General features: G+C 31.2%; 1 protein-coding gene across 3 annotated transcripts in view; it reads left to right on the top strand.

The window, feature by feature from the left end:
* LOC107456568 (sodium/potassium-transporting ATPase subunit alpha-B) overlaps positions 1-26,222 on the top strand; it is an 85,559-nt gene that overhangs the window by 35,930 nt on the left and 23,407 nt on the right. For all 3 annotated transcript variants that reach the window (XM_043050241.2, XM_043050242.2, XM_071180724.1), the window contains exons 3-14: positions 5,306-5,365; positions 5,498-5,701; positions 6,831-6,944; positions 7,901-8,153; positions 9,315-9,583; positions 11,586-11,784; positions 19,074-19,185; positions 20,570-20,702; positions 20,793-20,985; positions 22,015-22,190; positions 24,517-24,653; positions 25,263-25,480. In XM_043050241.2, the coding sequence (XP_042906175.1) occupies positions 5,306-5,365; positions 5,498-5,701; positions 6,831-6,944; positions 7,901-8,153; positions 9,315-9,583; positions 11,586-11,784; positions 19,074-19,185; positions 20,570-20,702; positions 20,793-20,985; positions 22,015-22,190; positions 24,517-24,653; positions 25,263-25,480 (2,068 nt within the window). The remainder of the gene's footprint in view (positions 1-5,305; positions 5,366-5,497; positions 5,702-6,830; positions 6,945-7,900; positions 8,154-9,314; positions 9,584-11,585; positions 11,785-19,073; positions 19,186-20,569; positions 20,703-20,792; positions 20,986-22,014; positions 22,191-24,516; positions 24,654-25,262; positions 25,481-26,222) is intronic.

Below are 26,222 nucleotides of genomic sequence, written 5' to 3'. Positions count from 1 at the left end.
AAAGCGCTTTTTTTCACGAATTTATTTGACGATTTTTTGACTTATATCGCGAATTTTACTATAGCACATTTCTAATAGGTTTAACGAATTACATGTTATTTATTTGAATTCAAATTTATTTTAATGACTTTGTATTTACTAAAAAGATGTAATTTTTTAAAAAAAAAAAGTTTTTATATGGATTTGAATGATTGTTTTGAATTCTTAGAATTTTGTGCATTTGCAATGTATCTAAGTTAAGTTAGTAGCGAGCGAAGCAAGCTTGGTTTGCGAAGCAAACCATATAAGATTGCGTAGCAATTTTCGGGGGTTGGCGAGCGTTAGCGAGCAGGGGGCTCATCCCACTAGTAACTTTTTAATTAAGAAATAAATTAGAGTTTTTAAATATTTTCCTCAATTCTTTAAATATTGCCCTCAATCTAAAAGAAGAAGAAAAAAAAACACGTTTAAAGTACAAGGTCAAATTTATCTTCAAGAAGAATTTTTGTTTTAAGCGAAACTAATCAGCATTTGCGCAAAATAAAGGTTTCCACAATAAACATTTCATGGTTAGCCGATGTCAATGGAGCTCTGATACGTCAATGTATAATTTGCATCAGCACTGCAACTTACTTTGCTGGCAGAGGGCAAAATAAAGTTTAACTATCTATCCCTGTGATTGGTACATATGTAGACTTAATCTATCTTCGCTGAGCCATGATGACTTTTTGGAAAAAGTTGCCATTAGTTGTGCTAACTAGATAAATACGCTTATGAATTCGGATTTCACACTTCTTAAAAGAGTGCTGTTGAACCCTTTCAGAACTTGGGAGAGAAGGGGTGCGGCGCGTGCCATCAGTGATGTGTGTGTATGTGCGTGCGTGTATGTGTCCTATGAAGAATCCGCCCCTTTTTCAATTCAAACATAATAATCCTAAAAATAGAAAACAATTTTGTTGATAGTTATTACTGATATTATGTTAATGGGTGCTGTTTTAATATGTACTATTACTAATATATAGGTATCAAGATACCTACTATAAGTACTAGTGAAATAGATTTTTTAGAATCTATCAAATGGGACAAATGCCAGAGTAAATTGTTGTTCATGGTAATTTTTGACTAGCAGGAATTTGTCTCGAACAGTAGAATTATGGTAATTGATAAACATCGTTCAACTTCATTTTGATAGAACGAACTCTTAAAAGACATGTTTTAGCTTAATCTACTAAAGTAAAGGCATCAAGAAGAGGAGCAAAAAAACTGGAATTGTTTCAAGTTAATCTCTTTCAATTTTGTGCATGATTTCGTAATGCTGATCTTTACCGATTTATTGATTATTTAAGAGGTTGTGTAGCATTTTTAAAAAGTGTTTAAAGGTGCTTTCGTTTTTTTTTTTTTTTTTTTTNTTTTTTTTTTTTTTTTTTTTTTTTTTTTTTTTTTTTTTTTTTTTTTTTTTGAAAGCCTCTAAAGGTGCTTTTTTTTTCATTGGGTATTTGTGAAAAGCGCTTAATAAGATTTTTTCTTAGTCATGTTCCACAATGTTCCGTTCAACATTTTAATTTTTCCCTCGCCCACTATTCAGCTTCTTCGTATGTATGGGTACAAAAGTGTTTTATATGTTGGATGAATTACTTGTTGGTCTCCGCATGGGTGAGCTGTATTAAATGGGACGGATTCTTGTAATAATCACACGTGCAACTCGGTTGCATTTTGCGAGAGTTTTCAGACTTGAGGTCGAAACTAAACATTGCCAAATTGTTTCTCCTATCGATGGTTGACCGAGCAACGCTAAGCGCAGATTGCGCTATGGGTTAAAATTCGTCGTAGGAATACTACTTCCAATTGATTTTTACGCCTTAGCTTTAAAAGAAACGCACCATCCAATATTATACTTATAGAGTTTTTTTCAATATAACGCGTTCCTTCAATCTAACTTTCAACGAAACAAACAACGAATGAATTCGAAATACTCCGCAAGCTTGCTATGATGCCGCCCAAAGAATAACAAACGGTGCCAAATAAGGGATAACACTCAAAACATGGCTAACCTTACACTTTTTTTTTTATGCTGTCGTGATATTAATTTTGTTGAATTTGTTTTAGGATCACGGCCTGTTAGAATTTATTAATTACAAAATCTTATAAATGGTAAAATGACGCGTCAATTTAAACACATATCACAATAATAAAACATCCTAAAATATTAAACCTGTTCACACCTGTTAAGCCTCGTATGTATAACAAAAGCGGAGGGATACACCGGAAGCTTTCTAAATTGCCTCCGGTTTTAGAAAGCTTGTTATTGTTTACATTCAGTCAATCATCCATAGGTCCCGCAGTGGACTGATCGTTAAGACACGGTTCCCAGCAGATCACCGAATTCAAGCATCACAGGCTGCGGTCAGTGTGCGGGTGGGTGACCACTTGGATCAGTCTGCGTAGAGACCGAGCGTGTGCGGTATGGGTCCTCGTTAAACTGTGCTACCGTAAAGTGCTCGACCTCGCGTGCAGGTCGTCGGGCTACTGAAGCGGGGGTGCCATCCCCTCTGCAGTGGATCAAAATTGTGATGGCATGTCTTCGGATCATCCTCAGGGATGTTTCCCAGACCGTCGCCAATAGCTCATTGTGCAGCTCTAGTGCGACGTAAATTAACTACAGCAATCATCCATAGCAAATGGAAATTTTATTTTTATTTCTTGTTAATTTCTTCGTTCATGATGCGCCATTGTCTTTATCACAGGCAAGCCTTCTCGTGCTGTTCCATTTATAGTTCAGCGCCACTAGCTTCGAAGGGGCTGGGATGACCTGAAGCCCATGTCCAACAGGTCGTGGGTTCGATCCTCGTCGGCCAAAGATCCGCCTTGTTCAAAATGATGCCTGATGCACGCTAAATCTGTCGGGGTCACATAGTCCTATAAGTTCCCTAACAAATCAATATCTCTGGGGATACTGGATCGGAGATTGATCGTGTCTGGTTCAGGGCAAGATTGCGATCTGAGGATGGCTGGATGTTGTGTAACGGTGTCCTCACTGTAAAACGAGCTGTGAAGTATGTGTGTGCTAGAATTCGAATTCTTGGCCATGATGGCGCCACTGAAACACAAGAAGCGCACCCCTCTTCCTTGAAATAAGCTTGTCAGTATTGACAAGTGGCATAAAACAACGGCAACTATCTTTGAATATGAATCACTTCCATTTATTTGAATCACGATTGATTCGATTCGATATTCACGTGATGTCGATAATTTTCTTCGAATGTCGATTATTTACTTCGATAATTTTCTCACCCGATTATGCTTCAAAGAATTATTAACCTGAGAATTGATAAAAAAGTAACTTTTTTTTTTTTTATTATGGACATTTGTGCCTGAGGGACCATTCTTTATATAAAATATTTTAGGATTTATATTGTAGTCTTATTTGACTGAATTTGTTATTAAAATTTTCAGTACTTATGAGTTATTTAATAAGAAGCAATGAATTTTAGAGAAAAGATTTTAAAAAACTGAATTTAGGGTCTTTTCATTATTTTAACTTATAGCGAATGTAACTGAAAAAATTTGTGATTCAGACTTGAAATTTCAAAATATAATTTATTTCTTTATCATTTAATTTAAAAAATAATTAAAATTAACAATTCAATTATCTCTGATTGTTAAATATAGTGGATATAGGGATGATATAACAATTTACTTTGGACTAAAATATCACTTAGCCTTTTCTTCCACTGAGCTCTTCATAATTGTAGGCTCATTTTATTTTATTTTTGTAACTAACATTGAGCAGTTCACCCATTTCTGAGTTAACAACTAGCAATGTAATTGTAATTTTAAACTCAACCCAGAAGACAAGGGAACTCCTAGATCAAGTACTGGAGCAAACTAGACTCTGTGGAGGACTTTTTAATGGAAATAATCCAAGTTTGCTTAACGCCGAGAGGAAAAGCAAGAAAACCTGCAAAGGTTAGCCAGATGGGAAGGCGTTTCTAACCCATAATACATCTGTCACTGAGAATATTTTAAGTCAGTACTGTGGTCGGGCAAGCCGAAATTAGAATTTGTATCAGTCACTGCTTAGATTCTAACCTGGGTCTTCCCCATAGGGAAATGAGCGCTCTATCTTCTGAGCCACCACGGCTCTTGTGAGTTAATTTTATTTCATTGTATTTTACTTTAATTAAGTGGTGGATAAGGTTCTTTACATATTTCCTATGTTACTTGGCTATGTGCTAGGTTAATTAGAAAAATCTTGAATACTTTCCAAATCTGCCTGGCAGTTTTTAGGCTGATTTTAAATATAATTTGGGGATGAGCTTGATAATGAGCATGAAATAGCCTAATTTATTTCAAGCCGTTTGCACAGAGCGAGCAAAAAAAAAAAAAAAAACNTTTCAACCAAGGTCCTGCTTTTGTGAATTTGTGCAAATAGGGTCCTGTTATTGCAAAAAACTTTTTCAAGGAATTTTTAAATTGTTAAGACATACAAGATTATGTTCAACTCTGTAAAATTATAATTAAAAAAAATTAAATTTTAAAAAATAAACAGCAATTGTTGCTGCTAAATTAGAGATGCAACATACAAATATTTGGTATTTATCCTATACTGCTCAACACAGAATATTCATTTCAGACGAATAAAAGGAAGAAGCGTCTGACGAAGACAAAACTTAGTTCGTTTACATTTGTCTTTCTTTCTCCCCCTTCCTGGGAAGGGTTTATTCGATTAACAAAACAATAATGAAGCTAAACAGATTTGTGAAGGGTCCGATTAAAAGATAAATTATTTTGTGAAGGGTCCGTTTTTAAGTTAAAATATTTTGTGAAGGGTCCATTTTTATGAAAAGATATTTTGTGAATGGTCCTTTAACGAACCCAAATTTCTTCTAAACAGACCCCTGTATGATATTTATAATAGTCATCTTTTAACTGTTTCTGCTTTCTCTGTCAATTAAGTAGGTTTTGATATTTTATACACCTATCTTCTTGAATGGTGATTTGCTAGATTTTAATATTTTTTATTTTTTTCTTAGTTTAAATATCAATTTACCACCTTTAATGTGCTTATTCCTTTTGCCTTCATTTTCGACAAGGATTTTAAATATATATATTAAGGGCATTCATTACAGATCACCCTGTGTTTAAAATATCAAGTCAGGAGAGGTATTAGGTAGCTGAGTGTGTCATCTTCTTCTTACCTTTTGCTAATAACTGTACATTTGAATATTCCAATTGTATTTCTAAAATATTTTTTTATACTAATATATTGTATTTTTTTAAGTGAATGAAATTTACTTTACATTATGTTATCTTTTATTTATGTTAGGATGAGCACAAAATCAACATAGAAGAATTGTATGCTAGACTAGGAACAAATCCAGAAACCGTAAGTAAATTACTGAAATAAATTTGAAAGTAAATTAATATTTTCATATTTCACTTTTTAATTGTGTTATTAATGTTAGCCTCGTGTCATTTGAGCCTTTAAAATAATAATGAGTTTTATATTTTTTTACAGGGTCTCACTGCCATGCAAGCCCGTGAAATTTATGAAAGAGATGGTCCAAATGCTTTAACGCCCCCTAAGAAAATCCCTGAATGGGTGAAATTCTGTAAGCAGCTGTTTGGGGGTTTTGCTCTTCTACTCTGGATAGGTGCAGTTCTATGTTTTATTGCTTATTCAATTCAAGTAGGAACTTCAGAAGGTAGTGTTGAAGATAATGTAAGTTGATAACACTTTGCTCTATATTATCTAATTTTCTTCATAATTAAATTTTTAAGTAAACAAAGAAATTTACTTTTTTAATCAAGGCTCTTATGTCATAGGAAATAAAAAATTTTAGCGAATAATATGCTTCTTTTATGCTGTAAGTTTTTTCCCCGTCACAAGATTTACTGGCCCCGAGACAAAATTTACTTTGAGGCTCTTTCCTCTAAATCCTTCATTCATTATTTGCTGAATTTTTTTAATACCATCTATTCAAAATTTAATTTTATAACCGGCATTGACACCCGACCCAATTCTGTGTTTATGACTATCAATGTTCAACTCCATAGCCTAGAATTTTTGAACCAAATCCAGAAAACAAGGGAATTCTTCGCTAAAGCACAAAAATGAAGTGCTTAAAAGGTACTTATTTTTTGTTGAAAAATTTGACTGCACACTCAAAAAAAAGCAATTATAATTTTACAATTTTAAACAGAATAATTACAGGCAAATCACAATTTTAAACAGAATATTTAGGAAGAGGTGTTTTCTGATGAGAGTTCTGTAAGTAATGACATTTTGAAATAATTAGCAGACGTGTCATAAAGTGAAGTTACTGAATATGTTTATAATAAATGATAATAATAAAATAAAAAATATTTTTTGTCTGAAATCTATCTTCGTAATAAAATTTACCATTTTATTTACTATAATAATTACTTTAAATTAAGCGTTTTATTATCGTTAATTAGTAATGCATGTTTCTGAAGTTTTATGTTGCAGCACAAAGTTCAAAATTTTTCTTTTTTCAAAACGCCTCTGGTATGGTTGTAAGATTTATTTGCAATCTAAAATCCAGGGGTTTACAACATAGGGATCGGCCCTGAACTGTACAATGTATTAAAGCTTCCTTTTTAACTTTTGTTAACGCAAAAATTGCACAGGATTGATGTTATTAATACAAGAGAGGAATCGTAAACATGAAAAATTGTAGATTTTCTAGAACTTTTTTTAAAAAAAGTTTCTCTGAAAAGAATTTTTAAAATCGAAAATAATATAAAATAGTTCACAAATTGATTTGCGAACCCTGATTATTCTCTATTATGTTGAATTTCATAATAAAACTATATTCTGTCTCTTTCAGTTATATTTAGGTATTGTCTTAGCCACTGTTGTAATAGTTACTGGATGTTTCTCATATTATCAAGAAGCTAGAAGTTCTAAAATTATGGAGTCTTTCAAAAATATGGTGCCTCAGGTACAATCCCTTTTTAATAACAACATACAGTGTACAATATTTAGGGAATTTTTTTTAGGCCTACATTAATAATTAATCAGAGAGTTATATGGAAGTATCTAAATTACAAAGTTTGTGGGATTTCTTAAAATCATAAAGTTTTCTATACATTAAACTGTTTTTAGGCTCTTGTTTGCCATATTTAGTACTTAATTGTTTTTAATTTTTATTTTAAATTATTGTTTTGCTTCAGTTATTAATCGCTCTCACCCTCTCTCTATCTCTCTTTGAAGTGAGGGGGATATCGTAGAAAAATTATTGTAAAAACATTAATAATGTCAAAGTTTAAACTTTTTATTTTATATTTCCACTTTTCATTCTTTTTAAGTGCAATTAAATTAATTAATTTAATATAGTCTATATTTTTAGCTGTATGTTTAAAATAATTGCTCAGATAACCTCTTTTGTTATCTTATTCAGTTCTATGTATGAGAAAAGATGCATAAATTTAAAATTTAACTTTGATTTGGGTTTTGCTTATTCTTTCCTTTGTGAATTCTTATATACATGCTGAAAGACAATATTGCCTTTTAAATTTTATTTCTTATTTAGTATGCTACAATTAATTAGAGATATTCATTTTAGCATACTAAATAAAAAGAAAAGTTTAATAAAAGGTCATTGTCTTAGTAATGAATGTTGTATAGTAAATGAAAAGAAATAGATAAATAAAAGTGCATTGCCGACAATCCTTCGAGATAAAAACATAGATTGCTTGTTAAATTTCAAGTTTGTGAAGTGCACTGCCTATTAAATTTAGTGGTGCTGCAATCATTAGATGTAGATCAAAACAGAGATAGGCTATTAAATTCAAGTAAATCTTTAGTTTTAATGTGTTTTTTATTTATTATGTTACAATCATTAGAAAAAAATGAAAACATAAGACATAAATTGTGTTTAATTTTTTGTTCATTTAGTATGCTACAATTATCAGAGAAGGACAAAAACATACGTTGCCTGCTGAAGATGTTGTCGTGGGTGACCTGGTGGAGGTGAAGGGAGGTGATCGTGTGCCTGCAGACATCAGAGTCATTTCTGCTCAAGGTTTCAAAGTCGATAATTCTTCCTTAACAGGGGAGTCTGAACCTCAGACTCGTTCTCCCGAGATGACCAATGAAAATCCCTTAGAAACACGAAATATAGCCTTTTTCTCTACAAACTGTGTGGAAGGTATTTCTTCAAATGATTTCAAGTCTGTTAGTTATTATTTAAAATGTATAATATATTTTCCATTTTGTAAATAATTTATGAATGCTCATTAATTTTGTGTGCTATTGATATTTTATTACTATTGCTCATTGTTTTACTTTTTTCCTCCCTACTTCCTTAAATAAATTTCTTTTACCTATCATATTTAAAGGATATAGAAAATGTTTTTTTCTTTTTTCCCCCCACTTATTTGGATCCTGAGCGTCATAAAAATTTCAATATTAAATTTTATTACAACTTATAAAAGATTAAAATAAAGTAATTACTACTAAATACTTATGTAACCATCAATGTAAATTTTTTTAAATGATAATGCATATTTTTAAACTTGTAATTTTGTAACACGTTTTAGGAAAAATATAACACGAAGTGAATTTAATATTATTTTACTGTTCAAAATTCCCTGGATAAACAAGATTCACTCATTAGATCACTTATGCTTGGAATTAGGACTGGGCGATATTAGAAATTATNTCAGATTTCTGATGCATCGCTTGGAATGAAAGTTGCTGTATCTGTTTGCCGATATAGGCGTTAAATCGATATGTCGCGATATATCGATTTATAGCCCAGTCCTACTTGGAATGTATTTATTCTATTATAATAGGTATTATTTGTAATTTATCAACTGTATGTTGTTAAGTTGGATATCTGTTTAACTTACAAAGTGGCCATTCCACTGCTTAATGAATATCATATTTACAGAATTAATATGCATAAGTATCAATTTTAAAAAAATCATGCAGTTCTAATATTTTTTTTATTAATATAACTAACTCTTGGTGTTATAGATACTTTTTCCAATATTTCATTAATTTACAATCATAAATTTCCTTATAAAAACTGTCACTGTTATCGATATAACACATTGTGCTACATCCTTAACACTTTTAATTGTTCTAAAAAATTTAAAACTAATAAAAATTATCAAGAAATTAGAATTAGTGTTACTGACATTGCTTTAAAAATTTTAACAACAATTATTAGATTTTGCTTGATTTTTTCTTTCTTTTCTTATGACCCATTTTATGTTTTTAAAGTCTGCAAATATGATAATCTTGAATGGCTGATATTTTGAAAAACTTTTAGAAACTTTTTTTTAGAAAGCACCTTTTTTTTCAGGTACTGGTAGAGGTATTGTCATCAACACTGGAGATCGTACAGTAATGGGACGCATTGCTAATTTAGCATCCGGTTTGGAGATGGGTGACACACCCATCGCAAGAGAGATTGCCCACTTTATCCATATCATCACTAGCGTGGCCGTTTTCTTAGGTGTTACATTCTTCGTTATAGCTTTCATCTTGGGTTATTATTGGTTGGATGCTGTTATATTTTTAATTGGAATTATTGTTGCAAATGTACCTGAAGGTCTTTTAGCTACTGTTACAGTAAGCATTTTTAGTAACTATTCTTGTCAAATCATTGATATAATTTAAAACTATAACATTTACTAATTTTCGTATTAGAATTACTGTAGAAAACTTATATAATGAATTTTCATAAACCTAAATTCTCCATGAAATAGCGAGAAATAGTCTTATGAGAGAAAAATTAACCATAGAACTGTACACATCATAATAGTCAATACCTTGTAGTTGCTTAAATCCTTGTGTAGCGAGTTTGTCGTTGTGCCCCACAATTTTATTTTATTCATTCTGTTTTAGATTGTACATCCATCTATTACCTATAAACTTATCACCTTTTGGCTTCTCAACTAATGATCATACTTTTCCTTTCTTTATCATTTCAATTTTCTTTTCCATAGCATTATTCCATGTTTCACAATTTCTTGGCTCAATTGCTTCTTAGCAGTTTTTTTGGTATACTATATTCAGTTAAATTTGCTCCTTCTTCTTCTATGTTCTATTGCCATTTCTGGTTACTTCGCCCGACCATTTTTACCACTAAAATCACATATATCTTTTTCAAATTTTATTTTTTGACTGTCACAATATTACTCAATGTCATTTGATGCCCCAAATTAGTTTTTAGACCCGTCTATGTAATAATAAATATAATTTCTGGATCTTTCTGATTTAGTGGCTTTTTCTCAACCAGTTTAAATCTGATGCTTTCATGACTACAACTTGAGTCAAATTCTAGCCTATAAATATCCTTATCTTCTGATTCTTCTTTTTCCTTTCATTTTACTCTTCCCGATGGTTTTGTTCTTAGGTCCCCGATGACTTTCACTGCAAATTCATTTTCCTTGAATTTTGCATTCTTTGTTTCGATAACTTTAAGATCTTCTATTAAAATAACACAATAACCTTTGGTTTAAAAAAAAAGCATTGCCTAGCATTGTCCCTTCTTTAGAATGCTTTAGGAGTTTGTTTCCTTTTTGTTTTGGTACATTAACATAAGTTATACGTCCAAATGCATTACTGGTGGTTTTTTTGCCATGTAGTATCTCGTATAGCATTTCCTTTTCTTTCTTCAAAATTCTGTTCCCTGTATGAACAGAGCGAAGTCCCACCATTCTTAAATCATCTTACTATCTTTCAACATAGATTTTCCCTAATCAGTTCTTCATCATTTTTATCAACAGTAAAATCTTTTATCTTTCCAGTAATAGATTAACCTGAGAGTTCATGTGGTAGGTGACTTATTGCTTGTATACCTGAAAACAATTGATCCAACTCTTAACCCACTTCACTAAGCTTTTTCAATGCTATTTTAAGTCAAGCAATAAAAATACCTATACTTTCATTTGCTTGGTATTTTATTCTTAAAAAACTCATCAGGCATCTGATTGATCTTGTCTTTGGTTCAAGTTGTTGAACCAATTTCTCCCAAGCTTTCTTGCCATCTGAACAATCTTGAATAAGTCGTCTCAACTCTGGCTTAATTGCATTGTACAGACTTGAAAGTGATCTATCTTTTCACATTCCTGTTTTTCTCTTCTTGCAGCTGAAACTTCTAACTCTTCTTCTTTACCTTATATAAATTCCAACATTATTTATCTAATAAAAAACTTCAATGTCTGTCTTCCACCTATCCCAATTGACATGTCTTATCAATGCCAATTCATAATCAATTGGGATAAATCTTTCAGGTAGCAATGCCATTTTTGTTTTAAATTCTTCAAAATAAACAACATTATTGAAAAGAAAAAAAACTCTTAAAACAAAAACAACTACATTCAACAAACTATTCAGCACTCAACTAAAAACAGCACATAACTAGCAAAAAACATTTAAACTTCCAAGGAAGAAAATGAGATATCCACTCAGAAAGCGACAAAGATTAGCACTTTATTAGCATTAGTTTATTAGCACTTTGAACTTAAATTTTAATGCTTACATTTTGCTAAATTTTCCAACAGTAGTATCATCTACAAACAAAAGTGATCTAGAATTGCATTTTTTGTAATTCACTGTTTGGTTATAGGTATGCTTGACCTTAACTGCCAAAAGGATGGCTTCCAAAAACTGCCTTGTGAAAAACTTGGAAGCTGTGGAGACTTTAGGATCTACTTCGACCATTTGTTCTGATAAAACAGGGACCCTCACACAGAATCGTATGACTGTTGCACATATGTGGTTTGATAATCAAATCATTGAAGCTGATACTACAGAAGACCAATCGGGTACGATATAAATTAGTTTCTTATTTTTATAGTTTTTTTAGCTATAAGTTACATAAAATGTTACCATTTAATGCTGTTTGATGGATATTTTACGAATTTTCTTCTCTTTTTTGTCTTCTCTTTTTGGTGTTTATAATAAAATGTTTTAGAACTATAACCAAATTACGCTAACCTCACAAAGAATTCTCGCATGTCAATCAGGAGTTTGTCAAATTGACACTTGCTATAAGGAGATCAGCAACAAATGGACGAGCAAAATTTTTTAATTTTTAAAATTATATGCCACTTCAAAGAATAAACAATTTTAGATCTTATTTTCTTCTTGCAAATGCAATAAAATTATTATTCAGTTTTTTGTTCTATGTACATTGTAATTAATGTTTAAAAAATTTTTCAAACGAAGTTTTTAATTTTTTTTTTTGGGGGGGGGGACAAAAAATAGCACAGAAATCATGGGTGCAAGTATTTGTCCCCAGGACGGATTTCCGTCTTTTGAAAATGTCCACAGACGGAAACAAGACTGACTCGAAGACGGAAATCGGAAAAATATTTTTTCTGTCCTTAAAAATATTTTTTAGGTCTGCTCTCTACTACTTAAAAATATTTTTTAGGTCTACGTTATTGGTCTACTTTCTTATGTCCTGTTGTTATTTTATCAAAAGAGAGATGAATAAATATTTTTTGTACAGTATTTAAACTTGATGTATTATGGTAAAGCTTTCTTAGATATTTTGCATATGTCGAGGGGGTATTGTGTATGTTAGGTATTTCAGTCAAAAAATTTTCAGTCTTGGCCTTTTTTCCAACTTGCACCCATGACAGATATTGAGATTCCTTTTTTAAAAAAGTGTAAAGGATCCTATTTACTGGACAGAGTCAGAACAATGTTTTGATGAAAAAACATTTTGGTGATAAATTATTTAAGAACCCCAATATTTTCAAACTTAATTACCATATTTATATTTTTATACATTCCTTTCATTTTTAGGTACACAACATTAATGGTCCTTACAACTAAAGCCCCACTTAAATAATCATCTAAAAATGTTTAAGTAAATCTTTTGTTTTTCTGTTATATATTATTTTTTAATTTATATAAAGTTCTTTTGTAGAAGTCCCCTAGAAATTTGAAGTCTTTCTTTTCTATTTTATTTATATGATATAATACAAAACAAGGTTTATAAATTTTTGGTAATAAAAAAAATTACATTTTCACATAAAAATCAAAATTATAAATATTTAAAAGAAAAAACATTTTATACCACAGGTGTGAGGCTTCCCTTAAATCGGAGAAATTTGAGGCTGTAGCCGACTGTTCTATTTGTCTTTCCCTTACAATGCCCCTGACCGAAGTAATAAACTTTTGGATTATCTGATTGATATAATCTTCCTTTCTCTTTTTTTGGAAAAAAGATGCTTAACTTTGGAGTGACATATTTTTCAGAAGTTAAAGTTAGAATAAGAAGCTAGAGCTTATTAAAAAAATTTAATAAAATTCTGATAAAATATGTTATTATGGAAAAGCAACGTTCTTATGTTACTTCAATCCATAAATTGATCTTATTTTTTTCATTTTTATCTAATTTAATATTTAAGAAATGCATTTCAAGTTTAAATTAAGCTTGTAATACATAGAGTTTCAATAAATAAAGTTGAGTAGTTTAAATTATGCACAAAAATTTTTCAACTTGTTGACTATTCTATTTGTCCCCTACTAATGTAATCTTGTGAAATGCAAAGCAAAGAAGAAGAAAAAAGAGCCAATTTTTTTTTAAATGTGGTAAATTTTTTTAAAGTTTTAATTTTAAGGATTTTTTATGCAGATTCTAGTTTTCAGCTTCTGGCTTGATTTTTCTAATATTAATTATTTAAAGATACATTTGTCTTTATTTTTGGTTGATCTACATATATTTGTTTGGTGTATCAATGTTTTTTATTTTTTTTATTTTAATTTTGCAACAACTTATTTGATGTTGGTGTTTCAGCGAGAAATGTTGTTAAGTGTTTCATTTATTTCCATTAGTGATTTTTCATTTTAAGTGTTTACCCTTGCATCTTTATACTCAAACTACTTTAAGAGCTGCATGATAGCTTTTTTTGTGTAAAACTACTTTCATATCTATTTTATTGCCCTGCTGTCCTTTAATGTCTACTCATTTCATTGATTTATGTTTAGATGCTTTTGTTTAGCTTTGTGTCTTCTACCGGGTATGTCCAAAAAGTAATGTCACTGAATTTAGACTGAAGCTTATACGCTTTCTCGCCTCTCAGACATGTTGGGAAAGGTCAGCTTACACAAGAGCAGTCTCGATTTTCTCTGGCCACCTGGGGATAAAGACAGATCAAAATTCCTTTCTTGTAAATCCCTTTACTTTGTAAATTGTTCCGAAATTATATTCTTTTATGTGAGTTTTCAAGTACCGGAATAAAAAGAAGTCTAAACCATGCCAGGACTGTGGTCATGTGCCGTTTGCACCTTTGAATTTGTCATAAAATGGGCCACAAAGAGGGTGGAGCAGTAAAATATGTTGTCATGAAGAAATTTCCAATTGTCTGAAATTTTGGGTTGATACCTTTTGGAATGTTTATTATCGTTAAATGAACATATAAATGAGGGACTGGGTTCAAACATCACATTTTTGCCAGTGGTGGTCTTTGATGACCTTCTATCTTAAACTTATAATTCATGACCGTCAAAGAATGAACTAGGCCAATGTTAGACTTAGTATTCTGACGAACAGACACAACCAAATTTTGTCTTTATCATTAAAAAATCTTCCACTGTCAACTTGGTAACTTGCACACAAGACAAAAATTAATATGATGATACCTGTCTTTACTCCTCTTGACTGGTGAGAGATCAGGGTGCGTAGCCTTTTTAAAAAGTGCTTAAAGGTGCTTATTTATGTTTTTTCAAAGCCTTTTAAGGTGCTTTTTTCATTTAGTGTTTTTAAAAAGTGCTTAATTTTACCTTTTCCAAATTGAGATTTTTCCTTTACCATGTTGATTTTCGCTACGAACTATACAGAAGATACAGTTCACATTGTTCTATTCAACATTTTCATGATTAATTCAAACCCAATCTATTATGTTGCATCGTCAGACCGTAACTTATGAAAACAACATTCGATTTACATGATTCAAAAATCTTGACAATTGTGAAAAACAATGCCAAAAGAATTTTTTTTGGACATGACTGTTAAAACCAGATAAAACCGTCAATTGTCAAAAACTTTCCAACCCTGCCTAATTATGATATTCTTTTAAAGTGCTTAAAAATATTATTAGAGTGCTTGAAAAGTGCTTAAAAGGTGCTTATTTTTTGTTGAATTATTTGGCTACACACCCTGGAGATGACTGAGCTTTAAGCTGACCAACCCCTTGAACAGGCCCGAGTGTGTTGAGTACAATTCTTGCGATAATTTAAGTGGCATTGCTTTTCAGACACACCTTTTGTGCTTTTTTGCTTTAAATGATGATATTATAAATGTTTTTAGACTTTATCATGAGACACCTATACTATGTCATGAGAGATTCATATCCAGCACTGGTCCAATCAAACAGTTGGTATAATCCCCATATTATAAGCTCCTCCTTCAACACCTTAGAGGTATTAACACTAGAGTGTTGGATATCCATCCTCTTTTAAAAAAAATGTAACATAAATGGTTTCACGAATGTTGTTAGAAAAAAAAGGAAAAGCGATTCTGCAGTTTTAGTTTTCACCAAATAGATGTTAGATCCACTTCTATGCATGGAATGTTCACCCCACCATGCAGTTAACTCTCGTCTGATCCCATTTATATTCTCTCTGTGTGTCATATTACAAAAATCAAACTATTGTCGTTCTTTATATGTGTTTTTAAGAGACCTGTTTTCTAATTAATAATTAACATAGATTAAAGTGCCGATTATCTGGAACAGTTGAGAACCAATGAAGTCCATTAAACAAAAAATATGGATAGCTGGGCAACTTCAAAAACAGTTATGGTGTTATTTATTTAACCCTTTATAGGTCAACTTGTTCTAAAAGTATTATGTTGAGATAATTTTGGAATTAAGATTGATTTATAAAGAGAAATTATTTAAGCTTATTACCTAAAAAATTAATTTGATTATTTAGCAGGAAGGTGGGTTAGATTTATAAAAGTTTACCTATTGTAAATAATTGGCCATAAGTTTGAATTTCTTTGCTTATAAATAACCAAATTTATTAACTCTGGGTCTATAACTACAAAGAAACTCTGAGAAATGATTAAATTAACAAACTTATAACATACAAGAGAAAATGGCTAACTGGTGTTGGCCTCTGACGCCCGATGGCTGAGTGGTAGAGCGTTACACTCTCATGCCACGGGTCTCGAGTTCTATCCTTGGACCAGGCAAGGTTGACTCAGCCTTTCTTCCCTTCAGTCGGTCAATAAAAAGAGAACTAAGCATACTTGGAGACTAAACACTTGGGGTTCTGCATTAAGCTGACCACCCAGCCTGATCATCTGCTTTTGCACCATAGAGCCAAGGTAAAGAAAACTGAGACGAGTACAGTAGGCCCTTAGCCCTCTCTGTGTTGTTGCGCAACTGAGATAATAGTTGGCATCTATTCTGGACCCTATGTTGACATTTACTGTTACTCTTACCTTTGACAAGCAAAGCACTATAAAAAAGGGCCCATCATTTTATTTTTTTAAAGTTAACTGCAAAAAGGCCACACAATTCATAAAATGAAAATAGCTTTCCATTAACATTTAAACATTAATAAAGCTGGTGGAAAATATGTTTCCCACTGCTTTATAAAAGGTGAAATAACTTCCCTCTTTTCTCAGACTACAGGATTATTTGATGGTCTATTGCCATATTCAAGTGCTGTGTTGTTTCTGTTTTCACGTTACTTTATTAAATTAACAATCTGCAGCAACAGTAGTGAAACTTTTTACCATTTCCAGACTTTCTTTAAAACACCTACAAAACATTTTTGTTTAATATCAGTGTGCTTCTGAAGCAAACCTTTTGGACATTTACAATTTCTAGACGTTCTTTTAAACATTCCCTGCGCCTACGAAGCATTTTTTTAATAGGATATGTACTCCAGTGTGCTTCTACTGGACACATGTTCCTTTTCTGTCTAATCCTTAGAAAAAATAGGAACTCTTTCCTGTTGCTGAAAAAACTTATTCCCACTACATCCTTCCCTTATTTAAACTAAGTAGAATAAACATGAACTGCAAAGGGGTCCTTTTTAAATGGTCATTTCCATTTTTAAAAAAAAATTGGAGGAAGTGGGGAGGGAAATGCTTTGTCCTCAATTAATCTGCTTAATTGGACAATCCGGTTCATCAGCATCTGGGTGAGCGACCCTTTACTTTACTGTAGTAAGATCTCTTGAGCCTAAAATGCTTTCACAATATGATAATTGCAAATTATTCAACTGTAGTGCAAAATTGTCCTCACTCAAATGGGATTTGTGAGAGTTTTCTGTATTATAGATTGCATGAGAATCGTATCTTGCATGTTGTTCATTGTGCTTGCAGTTTTAAAAGAGTACTAACATTTAGCTTGGTGTGTTTATTTTAGAGATGTATAGCTAGTAGTTACTGCTATAATGAGAACCACATTTTTTTTGTGTGTAAATACAGTAATTTTCAGAACATGTACTGTGGCTTATATGTGCTTATGCTTTTGGGAGTACGGTGTGCAAAATAAAATAGAGAACACCCGGAACTCTATTTATGCGTAAAATTACATGACTGACATGAATTTGTGATTTTTTTTTTCTAATCTAAAATATTGGGGCCACTTGGCATCTGGCATTTCAAATTTTGGATTTATTGATTTTAAAATGTGCTTATTATTTATCAATGGATATTTATTGATGTTTCTTATTGATATGCAGAAGAGATTAAGTGTAGCTTAGTCTATGATATTTGAAATATTTTCAAATGTTTTTCACTGGTGTGATGCATTTTTTGGAAATTACTGTAGTTATGCACATGCAATATTGGTTTCATTTTACAGGTTAAAAATGTGTCATTTGTCATCAAATGTTAAAAGACTTATACTTCCATAAAATAATTGTCATTTCATCAAAATGTAACTAATATTTCATGTGCAATGATGTTTTCACGTAGTTCAATGAATATTTATATGCATGTTATGATAGTTAATTGCTTGATATTGCATTGTTCATACGTTGCAACTAAAAAAATAGTATCTGACTATTGAATTAGAATTTGTAAATGTATAATTAAAAATTATGTACATATGTGCTGGAGAGAAATATTTTAAAAAGGTAATATTTTTTACATAAATTTTAGTTGCGTTTTGATTCTGTTAACTCTTAACTAGAATTGTATCGAATAACTGTTGACGATCGCTTGGGATTCAACTTTAATTGTAAACCAAATGCTCTACATCACAGTATTTTAAATCAGATTATGTATGGGGGTGACAGTCACTTGTTTTCTTAACTTTGCTCTCCAACTGCCCAATCATGTGTGAATTTTTCCTGCTCTGAAACTGTGTAGTATATGATATTAGAATGGATTTTAAACCATTAAGATATTATCTCTAGAAGTGAGATTTAGTCAGATATGCAGCTTTCAACACTGTGAATCAAACCTCGAATGAAGCGTAGGTAAACAAAAGCCGAACGCATGTCACTGACTGGGCGACTTATTTCACATATACAGGCTTGTATGCTCACTGCAGAGTATCTCACATTAACCATCTTTGTGGCACAGTGTCAAATTAAAAATATTGTTAATCATTATCTTCGATTTGAAATATTTTTACTTCGTGTTTTGGCATTAATTCTTTTATTTTGTCGTTCAGTGTTCACAATTTTAAAATATCACATTTTATTTTTGTTTTTAAAAGTTTGTCATTGGAACGAAAAGTAAAATATGTTTTGAATTTTAGTCCACACTGTTTTCTAAATATCTATTTGTGAAACTTCAATGCTTTGTCACCACATTTTTTTTTTAAAAGATTAGCTTAATGGACCTGAAACATCTTAAGCTATAACATTTTATAATAATTTTTTTTTTTTTTTTTTTTTTTGAGATGTTGTAGGTTTTCAAATTTTGCTACCATAAAGTAGGGNAGCAGTTTCTCTCTCTATTTTTTTTTTTTAATTTTTTTTTTAAGATTAGCTTAATGGACCTGAAACATCTTAAGCTATAACGTTTTATAATAAATTTGTATTATTTTTTTTTAAAGTTGGATTCATTTGTAGCAGATGCTTAAGTAAATTATTTATCAGAGGTAAATTTGAATGTTTTTTTTTTCTTCAGGATTGCAATATGATAAAACTTCATCTGGTTGGAAAGCTCTGTCACGTGTTGCACGCCTGTGTAGTAGAGCAGAATTCAAACCTGGCCAAGAAAATGTTCCTATCTTGAAACGGTAAGCATAAATATTCATTCTTATAAAAATTTGTATAATTAAAATTATTACTCTTAATAATGAAAGGGAAAGTAGAAAATCAATGTTCCAAAGATAAAGGAAATAGATGTTTTATGCAACCAATAATTTTTAAAATATCAAGGAAGATTAATTTAGCTATTGTTTTGCATGTTGTTTAGCCTACATATTCAGGTGTCTACTGATCATGAAAGTCTCGAATTTGAAAAAGGATCCTAAAAATCTGGAGAACATCACAATTTGTTTTATGAAGTCACAAAACATTTATTTTTCAAGCACTGCACAAACTCAAATTTGAAATTTATGTGTTTTAACAAAGTTTTCAGAAGCTCTGTCACCAAAGAACATTAAAAAGTCACAGTTTAAGTGCCTTACACTTGAAGCAAAGCGTTGAATTTAGACTATATATATCATCTTGCTGTGAAGTTTATCAGGGCTTAAAAACGAACTAATAATTCAATGTTTCAAAAGTTATTAAATTTTTTTGAAAATCGCCAATTTGGTAACATTTTTCTAATTAGAAAAGAAGTATCAAAATCACTGCTTTATTCGCAGTTGTTTTTATAAAACCACATAATGGTGCATTGGAGTAAGATTAAAAATTTAAACCATAAATGCTTTTTGTTTCCATAAAACTGTGACTTTTCTCTATATTGGTGTTTCTTTGTCATTTTCAGAATAAACATCAATAGTGATAACTTTTGATAGGCTAAACTTGCAAACTCACAGCAATTATGCAAAAAGAACATCATTTCATGTGACGAAAAGGCCTTCGAAAAACAACCTTAATAACGTGGTATTAAGAATGTTAAATTGCATAGAAAAATAACAATACTTGAAAATATTTTGACACAGTATTATTCCATATGTCTATTTGAATAATGTATAATCTTCTTGCTTGAGCTTGTCAGATATGTGGCACCTTTGCATATGTTGTATTTTGTACCATGCTCCTAGCCCAATTTTTCCTAGTTCCATTGTCTTGGGTCGCCTACTTTGTCTAGATTGTCTGACAGTCCCTTAATGGAATTAAGGTGAAGCTCTTTAGGATATGGATTGCCTAAGGTAGTGAGGCGCGTAAGGGCGAGGGCATCACACTCGTATGTGCACACACATGTATAATGCTTTGGAGGAGCTTGTCACCAACATTTTCCCCAATTAAGCAATATATCTGGTTAATAATCAACCGAAAAATTGTGTTGTTTTTTATATTTTATTAATCACATAAATGTAAAATGTATTCAATAACATTTACGCGGATTGAATAATTTCTATTTAAAAAAAAAATAATAAATTATTATTTTATTGAGGTCATGAATTTTTTTTCCCTTTGCTATATTAACACATTTCTTTTTGTTCTTTCCAGTGAATGTAATGGAGATGCATCAGAATCGGCTATACTGAAGTGCATGGAATTGGCCACTTCCAATGTGGCTGCCTATCGAGATCAGAACCGTAAAATCTGTGAAATTCCCTTCAATTCTACTAACAAATACCATGTATGTAATGATTTACTAAGATAGTTTATACAATTAGATAGTTTATTAATTTTATATTATTGTTTCATTAACCTCTCTCTCTATTGAAAGGTGACGATCCATGAAATAGACGATTCAGGGACTACAAGCTATTTACTGTGCATGAAGGGTGCTCCAGAGAGAGTGCTCGATCGATGTTCCACGATTTACATCAATGGTAAAGAGAAGGTTCTAGACGATGAGATGAAAGAAGCTTTCAACAATGCATATCTAGAGCTAGGGGGACTAGGGGAGAGAGTTATAGGTTTGTCCTGCTTCTTCTAAGATTTGTTCAATGGCAGAATGTGTTTAATCAGAAAATAAAATAGAACCTTAATTATCTTAATCATTTTTCATCTCAATACCTCTTTATCAAAATAGACTGAGAAGTTTTTTTTATGTGTGCATATAACTTTGTTCTTTTCTCCATTTCATTAATATGCTGCCTTAATTTAGCTGAACATAAAAACTTCTAAATTTTAAAAATCATACGACCAATACTTTTCATATTGAAGGATTATATAAAATGGGTTATTTTATATGAATAATATTTTGGCTGGTTTGGTTTTATTGACTTTGTTAGTTCTTTTATTGCAAAGAAATACCATTTGTTTCTTCAATTGTTTTCTCCAATGTAATTTAGTTTGAAATACTAACACTTTTTCTAAGAAATAAAGAGTAGTATGTTATTTGTGCAAGGAAAAAAATATGTGTTTATTGATATCAAGGAAAAGCCTTATGAAACTTGCTAAGGAATGTTCATAATTAGATTCTGCTTTATTAAAATGGTTTGTATAAATAAGGAGCGAAAGGTGGGATAAAATTCTTTATTCAAACTAGGAGCGAAGGAGTATCGCTATGTGAGACAATAATGCAAAGGAATTTTAGTATAAAATATAACACTTATTTAACAAAAAGACAATTATTTAATGGTCATATTAGGAATAAATGCTACATAGTGCTGTTTTGAAAACAAAGAAAGTAGTGGTTCAGAGTTTATTGATGAAGGTAGATTAAAACATGATCTTATTTTGATTTATTTAGATTATCCAAAGTAGGGATTTTCCCAATTACTTAAGATAAGAGGTTCTCATATTAAATCGGAATCTCTCGAATCAACACTTAATAGGAAAAATATATTTATATTATAATTTTTTACACTCTCAGTGTTTTAAAAAAAAACTGATTAGTCTATTCTTCATAAGTGGCATTAAGTTTATTCACCGTTTTTATTTATTTATTTTTAAATTGTTAGAGTATGCTGAATATGATAGAATATTGTTATAACATTTAGGTTTCTGTGATTTTGTCTTGCCAACGGAACAATATCCTGCTGGCTACCCTTTTGATGGAGATTCACAAAATTTCCCCATTGATGGTCTCCGGTTTTTAGGTCTCGTATCCATGATTGATCCTCCACGAGCCGCTGTGCCAGATGCCGTTGCCAAGTGCCGAAGTGCTGGAATCAAAGTTAGTTACTATATCAGCATTAATAAAAATGTTTAATATTTAATTTAAATTTTATGGTCTTAATGTTCCATTTAGAGATGCCAATTACTATGAATTTTCTACACTTAGTGCTACATGTGAAAGAAAGGCAATGTGAATAAAGCACAAATAATGGCATAAAAACAGACATTTTATAAATTAGGATCTTCCCTAGTCTCAAATCACGGAAACAGTATCTGCATTTTGACACCGAAAAAGGTTTGTACCGAAACTGTAGTCGGGTTTTTCTGCTATTATTTGGACATTTTATACACAATGTTGATTCAATTTATAGAAATAATTTTATTCAACTTTTAATGTATAGTTTTTTTACTCTTAAAGTTCATTCATTGTAAAAAGCTTAACATTGTTGAATTCAATATTTTTCATTAATATTTTTTTACTGTTACACAATTATTTTTTCAGGAGATAATTTTTTTCTAATGTGAATTACTCTCATTTAATTTTGCATATTATATTTGTATTTTAGTAATAAAATGCTGATTTTCAAGTTATTTTCAAATAAAATAATTGATTTAGAAAAATAACTTCATCTGGAATATAACAAATTAAACAGTTGTTGCCACAATCAAGATCTTTCATCAAAAAAAAATTTTTTTTAAATACAAGTAACATATATACTATTCAGTTCTTATTGATAATGATTTTATTCTTTCTTATAGAAGTATAATTTAAAACAGAAAATGTATTTCTTATTAGCTTTGGAAAATATCATCATATTATGAACATTAAAAGACAACTAATATAGAAATTTTGGTTTTAATTCTTTGTCAGATTATTGCTAAATCAATTGCTAATTGCATTTTTATTCTTGTCTTTAAGGAAAAGATTAATATTTTAAATTTGGACCTACTTTAGGCCAAAAAGGACCCAGAAATTTAGAAGTCCTAGTGTTTATAAAGTCTAGCAGAATCACTGCGAATATTTATAGAGCACTAAAATTAATCCACTATTTTATTGTAAGTTTGTAGTGGTTGAGCACACAAATACGGTTAAATATGAATTCGAAATTCTTCCAGAAATTTACTTGTTCACAAGGAGAAACATTCCTTCTTAATATTTTAAGTTTTTGACATCCAAAAGTTATAATTTATATAAAGGTTGTAACATTCAAAAGTCTATTGACTGACGTTCCTTGTCAAAATTCAGTATTTTGTTTATTTTAAGGTCTTTATTTATACCTCTCTCAGTAGTTACATAGTGATTCATCAGGGGGGCAAAGTGGTTGCAATATATGTCATAGATATATATTTTTCTACAATGCATGTCATGAGTTATGTAATTAAGATATATTTATCATTTCAAGTGATTTTTTATAGTTAATATTTAGGACTTAGCTGTTGCCATTCATGCTATGTAAATTAGATAACAGAATAATACTTCTAGGTGTTTGTTTCTCGCTCTCTTTTTCCCTAGCCTGTTAAACCGCGGCATTGCTTTGTTGCACGTCCAACAAATGTGATAAATGAAAGATGAGGCCCTGAAGTGTTACATCTTTTTATGCCCTGATTCTGATGTTAGGTATTCCCGTAGTTCTGAAAAGTGAATTCTGAAAGACAGCCTGAATTGTGCCGAACATGTAAATAACTGGGGCTTGGGTTAAAGTCTGAGAGCCTTGACAAACCTTCTGCCACCAGCTGCTACGTTGCTTGGGGAATGCCGTGTCTGTTCCAATAGTGGATAAAATGATGACGTCATGGAAATTGAATGTGCCGCCAGAATGATGGATTGCCAAGTTGTGCAAAAGAACTAATAGTGCCATTGAACTTAAAGCTGTGTGATACAAGCTGTGCAAATGAATTCTAAGCATCATGGAACTCTTATGGAAATGCTCACCTATATTTGTTATGAGTACTGATTCCCCATTCTTCTACTATTTTTCGATATGAGCTTGCAACAAAATATCGTTTCTTGCAAACTCCTGTTTTAATACTACAAGTGGTACGTTATAAGGTTTAACTTATTGCTTGCATTGAAATTTATCCTTTTATTCATTAAAATTAGTATTAACAGTTTTTAACTTTAGGAGGTCCTTTTAAATTATACTGTATAAAATAAGTATTCTTATTAACAATTACCGAGTATAGCTTAATAATTACTTTTAACATAACTGTGTGTGTCATTCTGATTTTTNGAATATAATTAAGTATCAATATGAGCATAGCAAATATTGCGGGATGCCGTAAATGTGTGTTGCGCGAGTGCTACTGATGGCCAGGTAGGCAAAGTTGGAGGGTATGTGTTTGTGTCATTCTGATTTTTAAGTTATTTCTTTTGACAATTTTAGGTTATTATGGTCACTGGTGACCACCCAATCACTGCCAAAGCCATTGCAAAAGCTGTTGGAATCATATCTGAAGGAAATGAAACTGTTGAAGACATTGCTCAGAGATTGAATATTCCAATTGATGATGTTAATCCAAAGTAAATGCTTCATTTAGTTATTTTAATTGCTTAAAAATATGCTTTAAAATAGAATGAAGCTGCCCCACCAGCCTCTTGATTTCATCCGATTGTGTAATAACGGCTCTGCTCTTGTGTAACTATCACTATCATTGCTTCAATCTAAATTGTGGTGTATCGACAATGTCACTAGGAGCATCACTAGAGATGAATACCTGACCATCACCAATAGCCATTTAGTGCAGCGTTCCCTACAAAATAATTAAAATTATTGTTGCAATGAGTTAAATTATCCTAATAAATTATACAGTTTAAACAGGATCTCTGCTGGCAACTAAAATGTGACAATTTGTTATTAAAATCAATGTGAGTTTCTTTACAAAAAGTGTAGTTTCAGAGAATTGCCTATTAGTTTTTTAAAAAATGGTGACCTCACTCAAATCTATTTTTGTGTGGTTGATAGGGACCATGTAAAAGAATCACACAAAACTTCATGAGTAGCTATGAAAAATAGTTTATGCAACACAATTAAAAATAATTTTTTTATGCGGTGAAAAGAGACCGCATAAAAACAGGTGTCACAACAAAAGTGTCTCCTTGACTAATTACTGTAATTGTTTGTTTTTCCAGTGATGCCAAAGCTGCTGTTATTCATGGTTCAGAATTGAGAGATATGGCACCAGATCAAATAGACGACATTTTACGCAATCATACCGAAATCGTATTTGCCAGAACCTCACCCCAGCAGAAACTAATCATTGTTGAAGGTTGTCAGCGGCAGGGGGCAATTGTTGCAGTAACAGGAGATGGTGTGAATGACTCGCCTGCTTTGAAGAAAGCTGATATTGGTAAATATATTCTTTATTATCTCTGGTATTTGAGCTTTTATTGTTATGCAACTACTTTGCTCCAATCTCACAGGGAAAAGAAAGAAGATTAATGTTCCTATTACAGTCAATTAAAAAAATCCTTAATTACTGTAGAAAAAGCATGACAGCAGATTAATTAAGTAAATATATACTGTTAACACTAAAAAATAGTCTCTCAGTAACTTTGACGTCTTTGTTTTCTTTTAAAATTATTTTATTTTATAACTGGCGTTAAACAGTTTACTCATTTTCAAATTTACTCCTATCATTATTATACTTAGTAGCCTTGTAATTTTGACCCCTATCCTTAACACAAGATAGTGAGGGACTTTTTGGTCAAACTAACTTGCATCTTCTCTACATTGAGAGGTTACAACATATTGTAAGTCTGACAGCAAAGAGATTCTAGCCCATATTTGATCAACTAAGGATATTTTGCATCAGCCCTGAGGTTGATACAAACCAGGAGTTAAAATTCCATCTCTGCAATTTGAACCAAAATCATATCATTGGGAGATCCCCGCAACTGGACTAATTAAAAATATCTTCTAATCTTTTGTGACTGCCAACATCTTCTCGATTTTGAAAAAAATTTGTGTTATCAATTTTTCTTGAACAGTTCTATGGCCTTTTCTGCTTCTTTTGTTGTAACTTCAAATACATTGATATGCTTTTAGATATTTCCATACTCTGAGAAAACTTTTGCATTATCACAGATTTC

This window comes from Parasteatoda tepidariorum, chromosome 5, assembly GCF_043381705.1.
Source record: "Parasteatoda tepidariorum isolate YZ-2023 chromosome 5, CAS_Ptep_4.0, whole genome shotgun sequence".
Classification (NCBI taxonomy): domain Eukaryota; kingdom Metazoa; phylum Arthropoda; class Arachnida; order Araneae; family Theridiidae; genus Parasteatoda; species Parasteatoda tepidariorum.
The sequence above is the reverse complement of the archived record's forward strand: the minus strand, read 5'-3'. Positions and strand labels throughout refer to the sequence as shown.